Raw genomic sequence first — 16258 nt, forward strand, 5'->3', positions numbered from 1 at the left:
GGAATGCAATTTTTTAAAAAAGATCAAATAATATAATTCATCACAGTAACAGATTAAAGGAGAAAAATCATATAGGAAAAAAAAATACAGATACAGAAAAGCATCTGATAAAATTTAACATGCATTTAAGAGTAAAACAATAGAACTGAAATGGCAGAAGAAAGTAAACTTGAAGACAGATTATGAGAAAATATAAAATCTGAAGAAAACAGTGTAAAAATATTGAGGAAAAATGAACCAAGTCTCAAAGATCTGTGGAGCAATATCAGGCATTCCAATATACATACCACTGAAGTCCCAGAAGGAAAGGAGAGAAAGAGGGGATAGGAAAAAATAATCTGATGAAATAATGAATGGACATTCTCAAATTTGGTGACAAGCATCAACTTACAGATCCAAATAGCTTAATCAGCTCCAAATAGGGGAAACACATGCTTCGGCTCTTGAGCCAGAAGATCTGAGTTCAAATTCTAGCTCCATCACTTATTAACTGTGAGACCTTGGGCAAATTAAATTACTTAACCTCTTGGAGCCTTAAAACATACATCTGAAAAATGGAACTAAGCAGATATTTCACAGGGTTTTGTGAGGACTAAATGAGATTCACCATACACCATTCATAAATTGCTTGGCCCTCTGTAAGTGCTAAACATTAAGCACTGTTATTACTATTAGTGCATAATAGTCTCTTGAACTCTCTCAACATATATTAAAAAAAAATAAATCATACAATGAAATATTATTCAGCCATAAAAAGGAATAAAGTACTGATGCACCCTACAATATGGATGATCCCTAAAATCATCATGTTAAGTGAAAGAAGTCAGTCATAAAAGACCACACATTGTTTGACTTCATTTATATGAAATGTCCAGAACAGGTAAATCTACAGAGAGAAAAAGAAGACTGATGATTGCTTAGGGGTAGAAGGTTTGAGGAAGGATGGGAAAATTAGAGGCGGGGTAGCTAAACGGTGTGTTTTTTTCTGAGATGACAAAATGTTCTCAATTTATTATGGTGATGGTTGTACTTTGTGAATACACTAATTCAAATAAATGCTTAATAATAAATGTCGAGAGTAAAAAGGTCTTATTCACATCAGAAACTCTTCAGCTAAATCCTTCTCATCTTGATGGTTCTTTGAACTATTTCATAATTTGCAGCTTTTTAAAAAAGCTGAGAAATACAGAAAATACTAACAGACACTCATGAATATGTTACTCAGATTTAAGAAATGTCAATATTTTACTGTTTTCTCCAAATCACTCTTCTTTATCAGAAATAAACATAACAGATACTACTGCTGATGGCCTTTGTATAAAATGTTCTACAAAATGTCCTTCTGACTTAGGATGTTAACTGAGAAGGTTAATTGTCAGATGATGGCAATATGGTAGACAGATAAACAGTGATTAAAATAAAACAACATGAAATAGCATCATGTACCCTCGGCATGTTTGCAATGTACCAGTGGACTAGTTGGGAATTATTTTATATTTTGAAAATTATGAAAAATGTCACTTATTTAATGCCTTGGTACCTGTTCTCTTATATCCATGAAAATATAATTTACCTGTGACAGCAGAGTTTGCATGACTGAGTTAGCCAGCTGAGAATTCCTTCGAAGGACATCATAGAACCCCTAAAAGGAATAAGAGGACAAATAAGCTCTCTATCAGAGTCACTAGTGATTTGGACAATCTTAACTTTAAAATAACTTTGTATTTCTTTACCTATTCTCAGCTCTCTGAAAAAAAGATGGAGGCCATATATGCTAGAGGGAGAAACAATTCAGAAAGTTTAGGTTATTGGCCTAAGCTAACGTGAGATCTCTGACAATGAGAACTCGATTATAAACTGACCATAATCCTCACAACTGTTAGATGTCAGGTCTCGTCTGGCTTTGGGGTACTTTTCCCTTTCCCAGACCTCATTTTTTCCTCTTATCATACATTAGCAGCCTTCCTTTTTAGGGCACTCCCCCTAGTCTCCAGTGATTCAAAAGTGCCTCCTAGACCTAAGCACCCTAATGTGAACAACTATGACATTTCTTCCCATCCAAAATTTCCCAGTCTTAGTTTAAAACTGCTCAGATTAAAATCCTGGGGAGGCTTTTCTTTTTGGAACCTGAGAAAGAGGTTATACAGTCCACCAGTGAGAAACAGAAAATGAGAATTGACATCCCTCCCATTTTTTTTTTTTTAAACAAAGGATGATCAGCTTTATAAGTATTAGGGAATTTTATAAAAGTATAATGGTAATAAAAAGACAGTTGTGGTCCTGGCACAAAAATTACAGAAAAATAAAGGCATAGCATACAAACAGAAAGACTCAGTACTCATAAAAGAGGCAATATATTATATCTGAAAAAAGAAATGGTTAATCTGGGGGGAGTTGGGTCTTTACATATTAATATAAAAATTGCAGAAGAATTAAGTAGTTAAACAAAAGCATGAAAAAAAAAATAGAAGAAAATGTTAGTAAATATTCACTGGAAGGATATGGACTCTACACAAAAGAGATGGTAGGTATCTCAAAGGTGAAGATTACAACCAAACTGTAAAATCTACATTTCTAGCTCTAAAATGATTATCATTAAAAAAAAAGGGGAGAAGGAAATGGCAACCAACTCCAGTATTCTTGCCTGGAAAAATCCATGGACAGAGGAGCCTGGCAGGCTGCAGTCCATGGGGTTACATGACTGAGCATGTGTGCACGAGGGTGGAGGGAGATGGGTTAGTAGCAATAAAGTGGTAGAACTAAAAAAAAAAAAAGCAAATGGCAATCTGGCCTGTACTTAAAACAAGTATGACAAAAGGTATTTATGTTAATAATACATAGAGTTCTTACAAATCAAAAGATTGACTTAAGTCTTTGATGAATAAATGAATACCAATATTCTAACAGATTTAGGTCTATGAGACATTACAAGGTAATTTTTGTAATTTGGAGCTAAATAAGGGTTGAGGGTTTCTTCTTTTTAATACGGATGACTGTGGAGAAGAGTTAACTAGTAGTCTGAGACTGCTATCCTTGGTAAGGTCTGCTTCCAAGGTTAGCCCTTGGCTGGTGACTGTGAATCTGGTTGATAGTTTCTCATACTGATATAAAACTCCCAAAACAATGAGAAGTTATTGTGCCTAAACTGTATAAAGAATAGCTTATATTCTTAAAGAGGAATCTGGTTTCCTGTGGACTTTACCCTATGAGCCTCTCACTTGTGCTATTTTTTGCTTTTATGCTCAACTATAATCTGAGCCATGAGAACAAATATATGTTGTTTTATGACTCCTAAAGAAATTTTTAAATAGAGGTGGCTTTGGGGACCCCCCCAATACAACAAACAATTGTTCCAGAATTGTCTGTTGAAAAGACTATCCTCTTTCCATTGAATTACCTTGGGATCTTTGTCAACATTCTACTGACCAACTTTATACTTTTCAATTGTGCTGTTTATCTTAGAGGTGGTTTACATTCCATGTAACTTTTAGAATCAACTTAATTTCTACCAAAAAAGCCTGGGATTTCACTCAATTTACAGATCTTTCAGATACTTAAAAATATTGACAATATTGAGCATTCTATTCTGTGAACATTGCATATCTTTCCAATTACTTAACTCTAATTTCTCTCAGTGATATTTTGAGGTCTTCAGTGTACATATCTTGCATATACTTTGTGGAACCTCTCCTTAGGTATTTTTCATCTACTATAAATACTACTTTCAATTTTGAACTATCTGTTGCTAGTAAGCAGAACTATAATTGACTATTACATGGTTACTGATCCTGTATTCTACAACCTTACTATATCATTTTTTGTAGACTCTTTGGTATGGTCTATGTATACTATGTGAATCAAGACAGCTTTACTTCATACTTTCAAATCTATGAGCCTTTATTTCTTTTTCTTGCCTTGTTGCATTGGATCAGACCTTCACTTCAATGTAAAACAGAAGTTTTGTGAACAAATATCCTTGTTCCTGACCAGAGAAGAAACACATTAAGTTCTCTCACTATTTAAATTAGATGTAGGATTCATAGATACCCTTTATTAAATTGAGAAATTTCCCCTCTAATCCTCATTTGCAAAGAGTGTCTGAGATTTTTCATCACAAATAAATGTTAAAACAAAGGTATTTTCAACCATTAAAAAAAAAAAATTCAGTGCTGGACAGCGCATGCTATAGACTTTAAAATGTTCTATCTTTAACCCGCCAATGTGGTCATTCACAGTGGTACATTATTGTCAAACATTCAATGTGGTACAACAATATTCATAGTGAAAAACTGGAAGCCACAAAAATGCCCCCAGAATAAAGAAAAGTTAAATAAATTACTGTACACAGAAAAAGCACTTTTTAGCATTCAAAATTATGTGGCAAAGAACATTTAATAAAATAGGAAATGCTTACAGCATAATATTGAGATAAAACACTAGAGAAATCTATGATTCCAATTTTGTGTAAGTATACATATGAATGGTAGGACTAGTAATAATAAAAAAATTTTTTTCTGTACTTTCTATATTTTTTTACAATAAACCTGAAAAAATCCAATGTCAGGTATGGTGCCTGACAACTACAGCAGCTCAATAAATGCTATTTTAAAAATGTCAAATGAAAGTAAAGCTGTTCTCTGAAATGACTTGCACTTAATCTACCTGCTAGATTATCTAATGTTCTCCATCCTATGAAATATGTGTGCCGAAGTGCAAAGCATACTAAATGCTAGAACTTGTACTGCAGTCTCCCATGACTGCAGACTTTTGTTCCACTGGCTGATTATATCCTAATTACAAGTCAGTAGTAATCAGTATTTTGTTCCACTCATTTTTTCTAATTGTACTGTCATTATGTAATCTACTCAAGACATTCTGTAAACTGTTGGAAACCAAGAGCAAAATGACAAAGAAGCTGTTTGGGGGAATTCCCTAGCAGTTCAGCTGTTAGAACTCTGCTCTTTCATTGCTGAGGATGTGGGTTCAATCCCTGGTCAGGGAACTAAAATCCCACAAGGCACGCAAGCATGGCCAATAAAAAAACACCCCAATAAAAACACAAAAACAAAAAAACCCAAGAAGTTGTTTCTATGAAAACTAAGTTGAATGTTTTGGAAATATTTAATAAAAGTAAATCTCTAAAACTAATTTCTGATGGATTGGGGGAGGGGTAAGACAATTCTAAAAACTTAGGGAAAAAACTGAATACATTTAGAAGATTTCTCTACCAAGACTAATCTGGAGTATTTTTATACTCAAAAGCAAAAGAACTTTTCCTTAAAACAAAAGGCTGGTAAATTAACAGTACATTTAAATATTTCAAATGAAAACATTTAACATGTTTCAACTATTCTTTATGCTTCCTCACCTTCAATGAATTTTTGGCTAAGCATCACTAACTACTAGTTCTCACTGCACTAAATAAGAGTATATCTACTGTACTCCAGTAAGAAAAATTATTAAAATTAAAAGGATCAGTGGAGTTGGGGAGCAGGACTACATCCCTTTCACCCTACTGATTTACCTCATAAAGCATGAGTCGAACATCAGCCTGCTGACCTAGGCATCTCTTCAAACTATCCATGATCTCAAGGCAAAAGGTCTCATTGGCGACAGAATTGTAACAGCTATGGATATCCACGTGAATCTGAAAGGAAGAGAGGTCTGTTCATGTAGATCTTACCTGAGTAGGTATTAATAGTTCCTTTAAGGGGTAAAATGAGCTGATATTTTTGGTCAAAGGACCTTACATTTAGCTTTTCCCATACAGCAAAACCCAGGGCTGAGGCAGACATTATAACCAATATCAGACCATGATAAGTATCTTATTCCATTTTGGAATAAGAATTTTCAAGCACTTAAAAAAAATTAACTTTCTCATTCCTTAAGATTTTCCTTGGCAATGTGGTACAACAATATTCTTAAGTCACCTACTTAGGAAGGCACACAGATTATTTCATGCCACTAGAATTTAGTAGTCATAATAAACTTGATTCTACTTAAAAGGCTAAGAATTGAGCTTTTCTGAGGGTTCCATGAACTCCTGAGAGGTTTAGAGGCAGGTAGTTTTAAGATATGAACATGACAAAGAATAATACTGCCTGTTTGATTTACATAATAATTTCAGCAATTATAGACCAAGAACCTTAATCCTTACTTACTTCAGGCTCCTTAGTGAGGTAGTTAATATTGACTGAGGGCAAATCCGAGTTCCACACTTCACTGGCTCTATCACTTTGGGCAAATTATTTAACTTCTCTCAGTCTCAGTTTTCTTATACTTAAAATGGGGATATTAACCATACATAAATGATATCCCAGTGTTCCTAATATTTAATCTACGGCATAAGTTATAAACAAAAGTGGTGAGCCGTTGTAACAGCAATAAAGGATTCCTAAAGAAACTGCTATACAGATGTCTCTTATTTACAAATCACATTAGTACTGAATTTAAATGACAAAGACAATTTTACTGCTGCCAAGCCTAGATTATCAAATTATTGTAAAAAGCTTTGTTATCTCAGAATACAGGTTTTATCAGGTGTGCAAACAAATAAACTATTAAAACTGAGGACAATAACAGTATTTATCCAGAGGATTGCTGTGAAGACTAAATGAGAAAATAAATGTAAAGCACTTAGCATAGTGTCTAGCACAGTGCTGTCCATTAGAAACACAATACAAATTAAAAATGCAAGCTGTATATATAATATTAAATTTTCTAATAGCCAAATCAAAAGAGTAAAAAGAAATTGGTGAAATTAATTTTAATATTTTACTTAACCCAACATAGCCAAAATATTATCTCAACACATAATCAAAATAAAAAATTATGAGATATTTTACACTTTTATCTCATGCTAAGTCTTCAAAATCCAGTGTGTGTGTTTTACATATACAGCACAACTCAATTTGAACTAGCCACATTTCAATCAACATACAGTTCAAGAGCCAACTTGAGGCTAGCGGCTACCATACAGAAAAGCAGTTTAACATACAGCAAATTTGCCATTAGTAAGCGATGGCTGATATTATCATCATCATATCCTCAGTTTCAGGATCATTTGTACAACCAGAACACGAGTAAAAAAATCTTTACATCAACTCCTGCATCAGTGCACACATAAGCCGGTGAACAAAAGTCCTTACCTGGCTAGCACCGATAGACTGACTGCACTGAGAAGACGACAAGCTGCCTAAAACTTTAAAGTTCTTCAGTAGCAGTAAAAACCCAGCAACTGCAGATTTTCGGGCATCAAGCTGGCTAGCTCAGGAATAGACAGAGAAGAAGTTACCAAACAGTATTGATTTCACAGGAATAGGCTTCTGTGTCAGAAAAATCCAGTCAGTTTTGTACAGAAAAAGAATGTATATTAACAATGAAGAACAGAGCAAAATAAACATACTCAAAATAAGGCATAGCTGTTCACATCACTTAGGAAGTACAGGAATTCAGCTGAAGTTTTCATCTACTTAACCTCATGACACCATCTCTACTCTCCTCTATCCTGCTGACAAGCCTTTGTGGGCAGTGAGAACAGGAGTCCTGAGAGGCTGCACAATGAGTTGATAACTGAAATGTAAGTACTAAATAGCAAAGAAAATTGTTGATTTTCTGAGTCTAGAGGAGATTTCCCTTCTACAGAGAGAAGTGCAGTGCTTGGCACCTTGTAAACCCTCCATCCAGAGAAACCATTCATCTCACTGAGACTACAACATACAATGCTGGCCTATCACACACACTTTTGGGAAAGGACTAACAAAAACTGTCAGCTCTAGAACACAGATAAATAGCATTTGGCTGCTTACTAGTTGCTCCTCTGAATACCCATGAGTGTACTATAATATGGACAATGTGATGATAATTTGGTATTTTATCCTTAAAGTAGCAAATTCTTTTCACAGTACTCATCTCATAATCCCTTTAGGAGATGGTACTGTCATCTCGATCGTGCATTAGGAATTTGCATGACTGCTTACTAGAGGTGACTGCAGAGAGGACTTTAGGTAACAATAGAAAGCGTCACTTCCTAGGATCTCAGGGGATGCTACATACCTGGCAAACATGGCTTTCCGAAGGACAAGTATCAGGGAGTCTCTTATTGACGTGCTGACTGTGAGAAGGGGCTGAAAGAGGAAGAATCAGTGTTAAAAACAACAATTTGTTTATTAGCCTTAGCACATTTCTGTTCAATACTGTCACCATTTGGCTTGTGTAAGAAAGCTTGGTTCCTTTTTATAAACATGCTGCAATGTTTACTGCACCTAGTAATAAGGCCAGTTAATCCTAATGCTAAATTGAAACTAGTTGTGAATATCTTTATATCTACTGTCTTCAATTAATAATTTCCTAAGAGCCTTTCAATTACTTCACTGACTTGAAACAGAATCAAAGGAGAGAGAATAGTACTATGAAGAGGGGATAAACTTGGAAAATAGACTCTAGCTCAGTGCTTCTGCTCTTTTAATAGAAAGTTCTGTCTTAGAATCAAGGGAAATAGGATTTCTTATACATATGTAATTATGAAGAAATACATCAGACTTCTACTAAACAGTTCAACCTTGCCCATGAGCTGCTTAGGAGTCAAAAGACTTACCTGCACTGCCTTCAGCAGTCCTTGTACGGTTTGAATGGGCAGAAAGGACAAATAGTCAAAAGTTTCTATAACTTTAGATGAACAGCTTTGAAGAACTAACGGTGAATACTTGATGATATCTGAAAGTAGGTCTGAAAAACAGGAACTACGATCAGCTGCCTCAAATAACTAGAGGTTTTAAATAAAAGGAACATAAATATGGAAAAAGAAATGGTAAAAAAGTTTTTTGCTCCTTTCTCAAGTAAGTCAAGTAATATACATTTCTGCTGATCCTATATACTTTAAGGTCAATGCTAACCAGATACTTTTCAAAAATTTTATGTCTAAAAGAAAGGAAGAAACTCATTATAGTGCCTGAACAACCAGCACAAATTGTCTTCGTATTTCCAAGCTGAAATAAATCAATAAATATTTATGAATTTTTATTATAAACAAGCTAATTATATGGTCCTACAAGGAATATACAGAAACACAAAACATGGTCTCTCTTCCTTCAAGAAAGATAATTTAGTTGAAAATCAAGAAAGTTTTTTTTCTTTTTTAAAAATTTTATTTTTAATTGGAAGATAATTACTTTACAATATTGTGCTGGTTTCTGCCATACATAAACACGAATCAGCCACAGGTGTACTTATGTTCTCTCCCTCTGGAACCTCCCTCCCACCTTCCAAGAAAAAAGTATTTTAAAAGAATGAAAGAAGTAACAAAATCATATCAAGTATCTAACAATTCCAAACATTGTTCACTGTCTAGGAAACAGTAGAGCGTTTAAACAGGAGTGTAAAGAAAGTGATCATTATGGGATGGTATGCTTTAGGTGAGCAAAGAGGAAAAGGAAATTTAAGTTAGATTCTAAAGAATGCACAAAGAAACAGGGAAAAGTCCAAGTAAGAGTAGAGGAAGGAAAGTATAAGACACATGCAGAGGATGGTGGGGAACTCTGTGGAGGTGGGGTGAAGGATTCAGAAAAGTAAATAACGGAAGTTAATGCTGGAAAGTGAGGTTCAATCAAACTGTCAGGGACATTTTTGGGTTTTTTTTTTGGCCATGCCATGTGGCATCTGGGATCTTAGTTTTGAAACCAAGGATGAACCCAGGCTCACATCAGTGAAAGCACCAAGTCCTAACCACCGGACAGCCAGGGTATTCCATCAAGAACTTGAAATAAGAGGATAAAGACGTGGTAATTTATGAAAAAAGGTACTGGTGATTTCTGGGTGACAGACAGATGTTTTGAGAATACTGTTCTGGTAGCAATTTGCAGGGTTAATTGCTGCAGAGAGAAAAGAAAGCAGGGAAACCAGTTAGGAAGCTGTTGCAGTAGCCTAAATGGAAGGTTATAAGGTTGGGAATTAGGCAAACGGATGTCTGTGTGTGGCAGGGAGGGTATAAAAAAGAAGATAAAAAGTATGAGGGAAAGAATGTGAGAACTTAGGTACCAAATGTATTCCAGATTAAAAGAAATTCTAGCCTCTAGGACTCGGACATCTGTGTTTCATGTAACAGAAATAGGGACAAAGGAAAGAGGAGGTTGTTCAAAGAAAACAGTATTGCATTTGAAATAAAAGAAAAAAAAAAGCTAAATGAAAACAGCTATCAGGAATGAAGGCATTCAGGCACTGAACTAAGCAAATAGTCCTGACATAAAAGATTTGGGAGCCATGCCCACAAAAGCCCACCAAAAAAACCCAAAACAAAACTGAAATAATGAGAACAGGGGTGATATCTACAAGAGAAAGTATAAAAAGAAGAAGCAGCACTTTCCATCACGATGGAGTAACACTAACCAGAGTTATCTTCACTTTAAACACCTACAACAAAACAAGCCAAATGACATGAAACAACAATTTTCAAATACCAGACAATAAGCAGTACACATAATGATCCCTGAGAGAGGGAAATACATGAGGAGAGGCTTTTAATTGTCCCATGTTACTGCCTGGAGAGATTCTAGGCAGGAACACAGAGAAGAGAAACTCAGAACCCAGTGGTCTTCCTGAGTTAAAGAGACAGAGTTGACAATTCAGGAAAGCCAAGGCAGCTAGCACTAGAAAGGAAAGAGCTACAGTGAAAGCACCCTGGAGATGTGCAGGGAGCTCTCCTTGTATGTGAGCTGCGTGCTAGTCAGTAAATGTGTGTGAAAAAACAACCTAAGTGAAGCTAAAAGTGACTGGCGAGGAGTAGGCAAATCCATTCTCTGAGGTCCTAAAGGACAGGAAATAGTTCACATTCACAACACTCACACTGTACACACCTCATAATATACAAGGAACATTGCTTTAAATGCAGCATCAAGTTGGCCCTAGATTAAAAGCTGTCTGGTCTTTCATAACACAACATAGAAATAATCATCAAAAGGATTAAATACTTTTCAAGAAACTTAAGTGAAAGTGAAGTTGCTCAGCCGTGTCTGACTCTTTGTGACCCCATGGACTGTAGCCCACCAGGCTCCTCCATCTATGGAATTTTTTAGGCAAGAGTACTGGAGTGGGTTGCCATTTCCTTCTCCAGGGGATCTTTCCAACCCAGGGATCAAACCTGGGTCTCCCGCATTGTGGGCAGGCGCTTCACCGTCTGGGCCACCAGGGACCTTAAAGCTCAAGAATATTTGAAGGAAAAAAAATTCAGCAAATCAACGACGTGAAACTCACAAAGTCTGCCATCCAATCAAAACTTATTAATGATGCAAAGAAGCAGGAAAACACAACTCATGATGAAGATAAATCGACAAAAACATATCAGAAACAACACAATGATAGAATTAGTAGACTAAACTAAATAACACACTTCTAAATAACCCATGGGTTAAAGAACAAATCACAAGAGAAATGAAAAAGTATGTGGAATGGAATGAAAATAAAAAACAAAATTTACAGGATGCAGCTAAAGCAATGTTTAGAGGGAAATTTACAGTTTAATGCCTGTATTGAAAAAAAAAAGATCTCAAATTAATGACACATGCATTTAACCAAAGGTAGTACAGACTAAACCCAAGGTAAGCAGTAGAAAGGACCCAAAAAAGCACACAAATCAATAAAACTAAAAACAGAAAAACAGAGAAATTCAATGAAATGAAAAGCTGGTTCTTAGAGAAAATCAATAAAATTGATAAGCCTCTTGCTGATAAATACAGTATTCCAATAATACTGTATTTTATGGACTCTAAAATCTAAAATTTTCATGTATCAAGAAATATTCTTTTGATTTTTTTCACCCACTTTAAAAAAGCAAAATGAACCCAACGCAAGCAAGAGGGAGGAAATAATAAAAAGCAAAATTTGGTGAAATTGAAAATAAAAGAGTAGAGAAAATTCAAACTAAAATCTCATTCTTTGAAAGGTTGTAAGCTGACAAGTTTCTAAGCCAGATTGATAAAGAAAAAAAGACAAATCACTGATATCAAGAATGCCTGAGTTTGCAGATGATGTGATTTCTATGTAGAAAATCTTGAAGAATTGCTGAAAAGCTACTAGAACTAATAAATGGGTTTAGCATGACTGTAGGCGATAAGGTCAACATTAAAAAAGCAACTATTTCTACATGACAACGTGAACAATCACAAATTGAAAAAATTTTAAATACTGTTTACAACAGTGTCAAAAAAATGAAATAGGGATCAACTGACAAAAGATACAAGATACACACACTAAAAATATACAACAGTGATGAAAGAAATTGAAGACCTAAATAAATGGAGAGATATATTGTATTCATGAGTTAGAAGACTCAATATGGTTAAGATGCCAATTGTCTTCCATATTAATCCATAGATTTGAGGCAATCTCTATCAAAACATGAGCAGTCTTTTCATAAAACTTGACAAACTGATTAGAAAATTTATTTAGAAATATAAAGGACCTAGAATAGCTAAAATTATTTTAAAAAAGAACAAAGTTAAAGGACTTACACTACTGATTGTAAGACTCAATATGAAGCTATAGCAATCAAGACGTTAACAGAGCTCAATGGAATAGAAAATTACTAAAATAGATCCACACATATATAGTTAGTTGATGTCAATAAAGACACCGTGGTAATTCAATAAAGGAAAAGATAATCTTTTCAAAAATCTGTGCTGGAACAATTGGATAGCCGTAAGCAAAAAATGAACTCTGTTATATCACACCATACACAGAATTTAACAAAACTGGATCATACATCTAAGTACAATAGATGAAAATATAAAGCTTCTAGTAGAAAATATAGGAGAAACCTTAGGGACCTTGGATTTGGCAAAAAAAAATTTTAAATACAAGACACAAAAAGCAGGAACTATACAAAGAAACTGATGAACTGATGAAAATATTTGCTCTTCAAATGACAATGTTACAAAAATTAAAAGTCAAACCACAGACGAGGAGAAAGTATTTGCAAAACATATATCTGACAAAGGATTTGGAAAAATCTCAAAATTATGCTGGAAAAGCCAAACCAAAAGGAAAAAGAAAAAAAAAGTACATATTGTAGGATTCCATTTACACAAAATATTTAGAATTTATAGTGACAGAAAGCAGATCAGACTAGATAGGAAGTCAGGGAAGGAAAAGAGAGATGCAAGAACAAATCAGAAAAAGGCACCAGGAAACATTTCTGGGTGACAGACAGGTTCATGGGCTTCCCCAGTGGCTCAGCAGGTGAAGAATCTGCTTGCAACGAAGGAGATGAGGGTTCAATACCCGGGTTGGGAAGATCCCCTAGAGGAGGGCATGGCAAACCACTCCAGTATTCTTGCCAGGGCAATCCCATGGACAGAGGAGCCTGGCAGGCTATGGTCCAGGAGGTTGCAAACAGTTGGATATGACTGAAACGACTTAGCACACACACAGATATGTTCATCTTGACTGTGGTGATAGTTTCCATTTCACGGATGTACACATACATCAAAAGTCAAACTGTTACACTTTAAATATGTGTACATTACTGTACCTCATTATATTTCAGTAAAGCTGAATGTAAAGAAAGAAAAGAAGTAGAATGAAATGTCAAGTAGAGAACTTTGGAGAACCTTGACATTTAAGGATAGAAGAAAGAAAACCAATCTCTAAGAAGAAAGAAAAACTGATCAGGATAAAAGGCAGGATAAAAGATGCAAACTATTACAGTTATCAGAGAACTTCAGGAGAGTTATAAATCGTGTAGAAAGAAAAGGAAATTAAGAAAATTGGTGATTAAAATGAGTGGATTAGGCATTAGGAAATACGTATTAAAAAGACAAAAAATCCAGAAGTCACCAAAGAGGTCACCAAATGACCACTGGTCATTCTGACCAATGAAGTCAGAATGTCAAGGGTTAAGAGAGTGGGAGGTCAAAAAGGAGACAGCAGAGGGACAGCACTCACCTGACAATCATTAAAACAAAAAAGAGAGAAAGTTGATGCAAAGTACAAGTTTCAGTCATTAGTTATATGCTCCTTTCCTTCTTGACAACCATAGACAATATAAAGGAATTTATATTTTATTGGCATCATAATCAAAGATGTTGCAATAATCTACTATATCATTAAGGTTTTTTCCCAGGATCCAAAGCATTATGACATTTAAATAAAAATATTCCTGACAACTTTTTCCACCCTTTCAAAGTTCAATACCTAAGAAATGACTGGTGGGGGAGGATGCTCTGGTAACAACCCTGTTGAGGACCTGCTCCAGAATTTCTTGTCTGATCATCTCATGGATCTATAAGGAACAGAAGAATCAATAAAATATTCCTTGGTGACCTTCAGCTTACAACTGTATTAATACCTATTAGGCAGAATAAACAATAGCTTGAATATGGGTAAAACTGGACTGCTTATTTCAAAGACAAACATAATGTGAATCATCTGGAAAGAATCATTCAATTCAACTCTCATCCTGTACGCAAATCATTCATTAACCAGGCAAACTTTTATTAGCCTAAAAGAGAGAGCACATGAAAGTACTGCTACATGTAAGGTCCAGCAGCAAACAGGAATAATTCTACCTAGGTATCTACTATATGCCAATGTCCATATTTCTGACAGTATGCACAACTTTCATATTAAAATTTAAAAGCCCATTAAAAAACCCTGAAAATCTAGAAAATCTTCACCAACCCTGTCCTCAGTTTCTAGAAGCAGAGTAGTTGCCTTAAAAAAGATCTGTTTTGAATTTTTACTTGAACTTTAGCTAAATTTCATACCTGACCTTGATTACTTTCTGTAGAGACTGATTTCTTTCAGACTCTGGACTAATAATTTTATTATCAGTAAATTCTATGTTCTACAGGTAACTTAACAAAGCCAACAACTGTGTGAACCAAGTAAAACCTTGATTTTTTTAAAAAATTAATTTAAAAACAAAAAATATTAAGTCTCTTATTCTAAGAATGTTTTTAAATCAGATTACTGTTAAAAAGTCATGTGTATCTAACACACAACCCTCAAGGACTATTATATGGTATTCACTTCACTTCTGGATCAGAACAGCAGATTTACATTTAAACTGACCTCCAAATAACACTGTCAGCAGATACTTTTGGTGTGTAGATACACTGAAGAATGGATGTCAAGATGACTTAGAGAAATCACTAGCAAACCAAATTTGTTTAGCCTCAGATATGATCTTACTTAGATTGAGATAACAGTCATAATATGGTAATGAATTAAAAGAATATAAATTTCCCATTTGGGGTTCCTCAAAAACAATAAACCAATAGGCATGATTCTTCAAGTTTGATGTTCTACAGCGACCTAAAAGATTCTTTTTTGTATAAGGGAATAAAATAAATTCAGAAATGATTTACTGCTAGAGGAAGAAGAGGAAATAATAAGGAAGCTAACTTATATTCAAACTTCTAAGAAATGGTCAGAAAGAATAGAATTAGAATAGATGAAATTAGAATAGATGAAAAACTCAGATAAAGAGTGAGAAAGTATTTCATCAAATTGCATCTATTAATGTTTCAACTATTATCCCAGTTTCTGTTCTGGGAAACCGCTACATACTCAAATTGCCCAGTCCCCCAAACTCCCAGGTGAATGCCCTATTTATAATATAATACAACAAAATGAGGGAATGGTTGCTAAACTAGAGTCTCACCTTGAAAGTTTCCAACAGGATATTAGCTCCCAGCTTACAAGCATGCTGGTTTGGCATTCTAGAAAGACCTGAGCTGGTTTCAGCAGTTTTTCCATCAAGAATCTTCTTTGGCCCATAGGAATCCATTAAAATGAAGCCAAATTCTACCAAGCCCTGAGTAACATGATCCCAACTATGAACACTGCAGGAAAACAAAGTTTTGTTAAGAAGAAAAACTTAATAAAATACCTTACCTCTACATTCTTTGCCATGTTACACATTTCCCAAACTTGACCTGTATAACCAATATTCCACATGAGTCTTTCCTTTTCATGTACCCTTAATCTGGCAAAATTCTGAATTTTTGGAGGAGCAGTAACGGGGAATTGGTAGGCAAGCAATCTCTACCGACAGATTACCATGAAAATCCAGAAACTATGGAACATGAAGCAACATATGGAAGAAACTGGAATATTTCAGTGTACAGATCATTACAGGCTTCCCTGGTGACTCAGATGGTAAAGCGTCTGCCTGCAATGCAGGAGACCAGGGTTCGATCCCTGGGTTGGGAAGATCCTCTGGAGAAGGAAATGGCAACCCACTCCAGTACTCTAGCCTGGAAAA

At 35.0% G+C, this 16258-nt stretch overlaps 1 protein-coding gene and 1 long non-coding RNA gene across 6 annotated transcripts in view; one reads left to right on the top strand and one right to left on the bottom strand.

Annotated features, from left to right (window-relative positions):
* Positions 1-16258, bottom strand: part of FANCI (FA complementation group I) — a 66498-nt gene that overhangs the window by 21898 nt on the left and 28342 nt on the right. For all 5 annotated transcript variants that reach the window (XM_070478358.1, XM_020909365.2, XM_020909367.2 and 2 more), the window contains 7 exons: positions 15656-15836; positions 14185-14272; positions 8597-8727; positions 8056-8126; positions 7149-7263; positions 5525-5647; positions 1574-1642 (listed from right to left, as the gene is read on the bottom strand). In XM_070478358.1, the coding sequence (XP_070334459.1) occupies positions 1574-1642; positions 5525-5647; positions 7149-7263; positions 8056-8126; positions 8597-8727; positions 14185-14272; positions 15656-15836 (778 nt within the window). The remainder of the gene's footprint in view (positions 1-1573; positions 1643-5524; positions 5648-7148; positions 7264-8055; positions 8127-8596; positions 8728-14184; positions 14273-15655; positions 15837-16258) is intronic.
* On the top strand, positions 5458-11465 carry LOC139038763 (uncharacterized). Its single transcript, XR_011491927.1, has 2 exons — positions 5458-5687; positions 7052-11465. It is a non-coding gene; the product is annotated as an uncharacterized lncRNA (long non-coding RNA).

Source organism: Odocoileus virginianus, chromosome 16, assembly GCF_023699985.2.
Source record: "Odocoileus virginianus isolate 20LAN1187 ecotype Illinois chromosome 16, Ovbor_1.2, whole genome shotgun sequence".
In the NCBI taxonomy this organism is placed as follows: domain Eukaryota; kingdom Metazoa; phylum Chordata; class Mammalia; order Artiodactyla; family Cervidae; genus Odocoileus; species Odocoileus virginianus.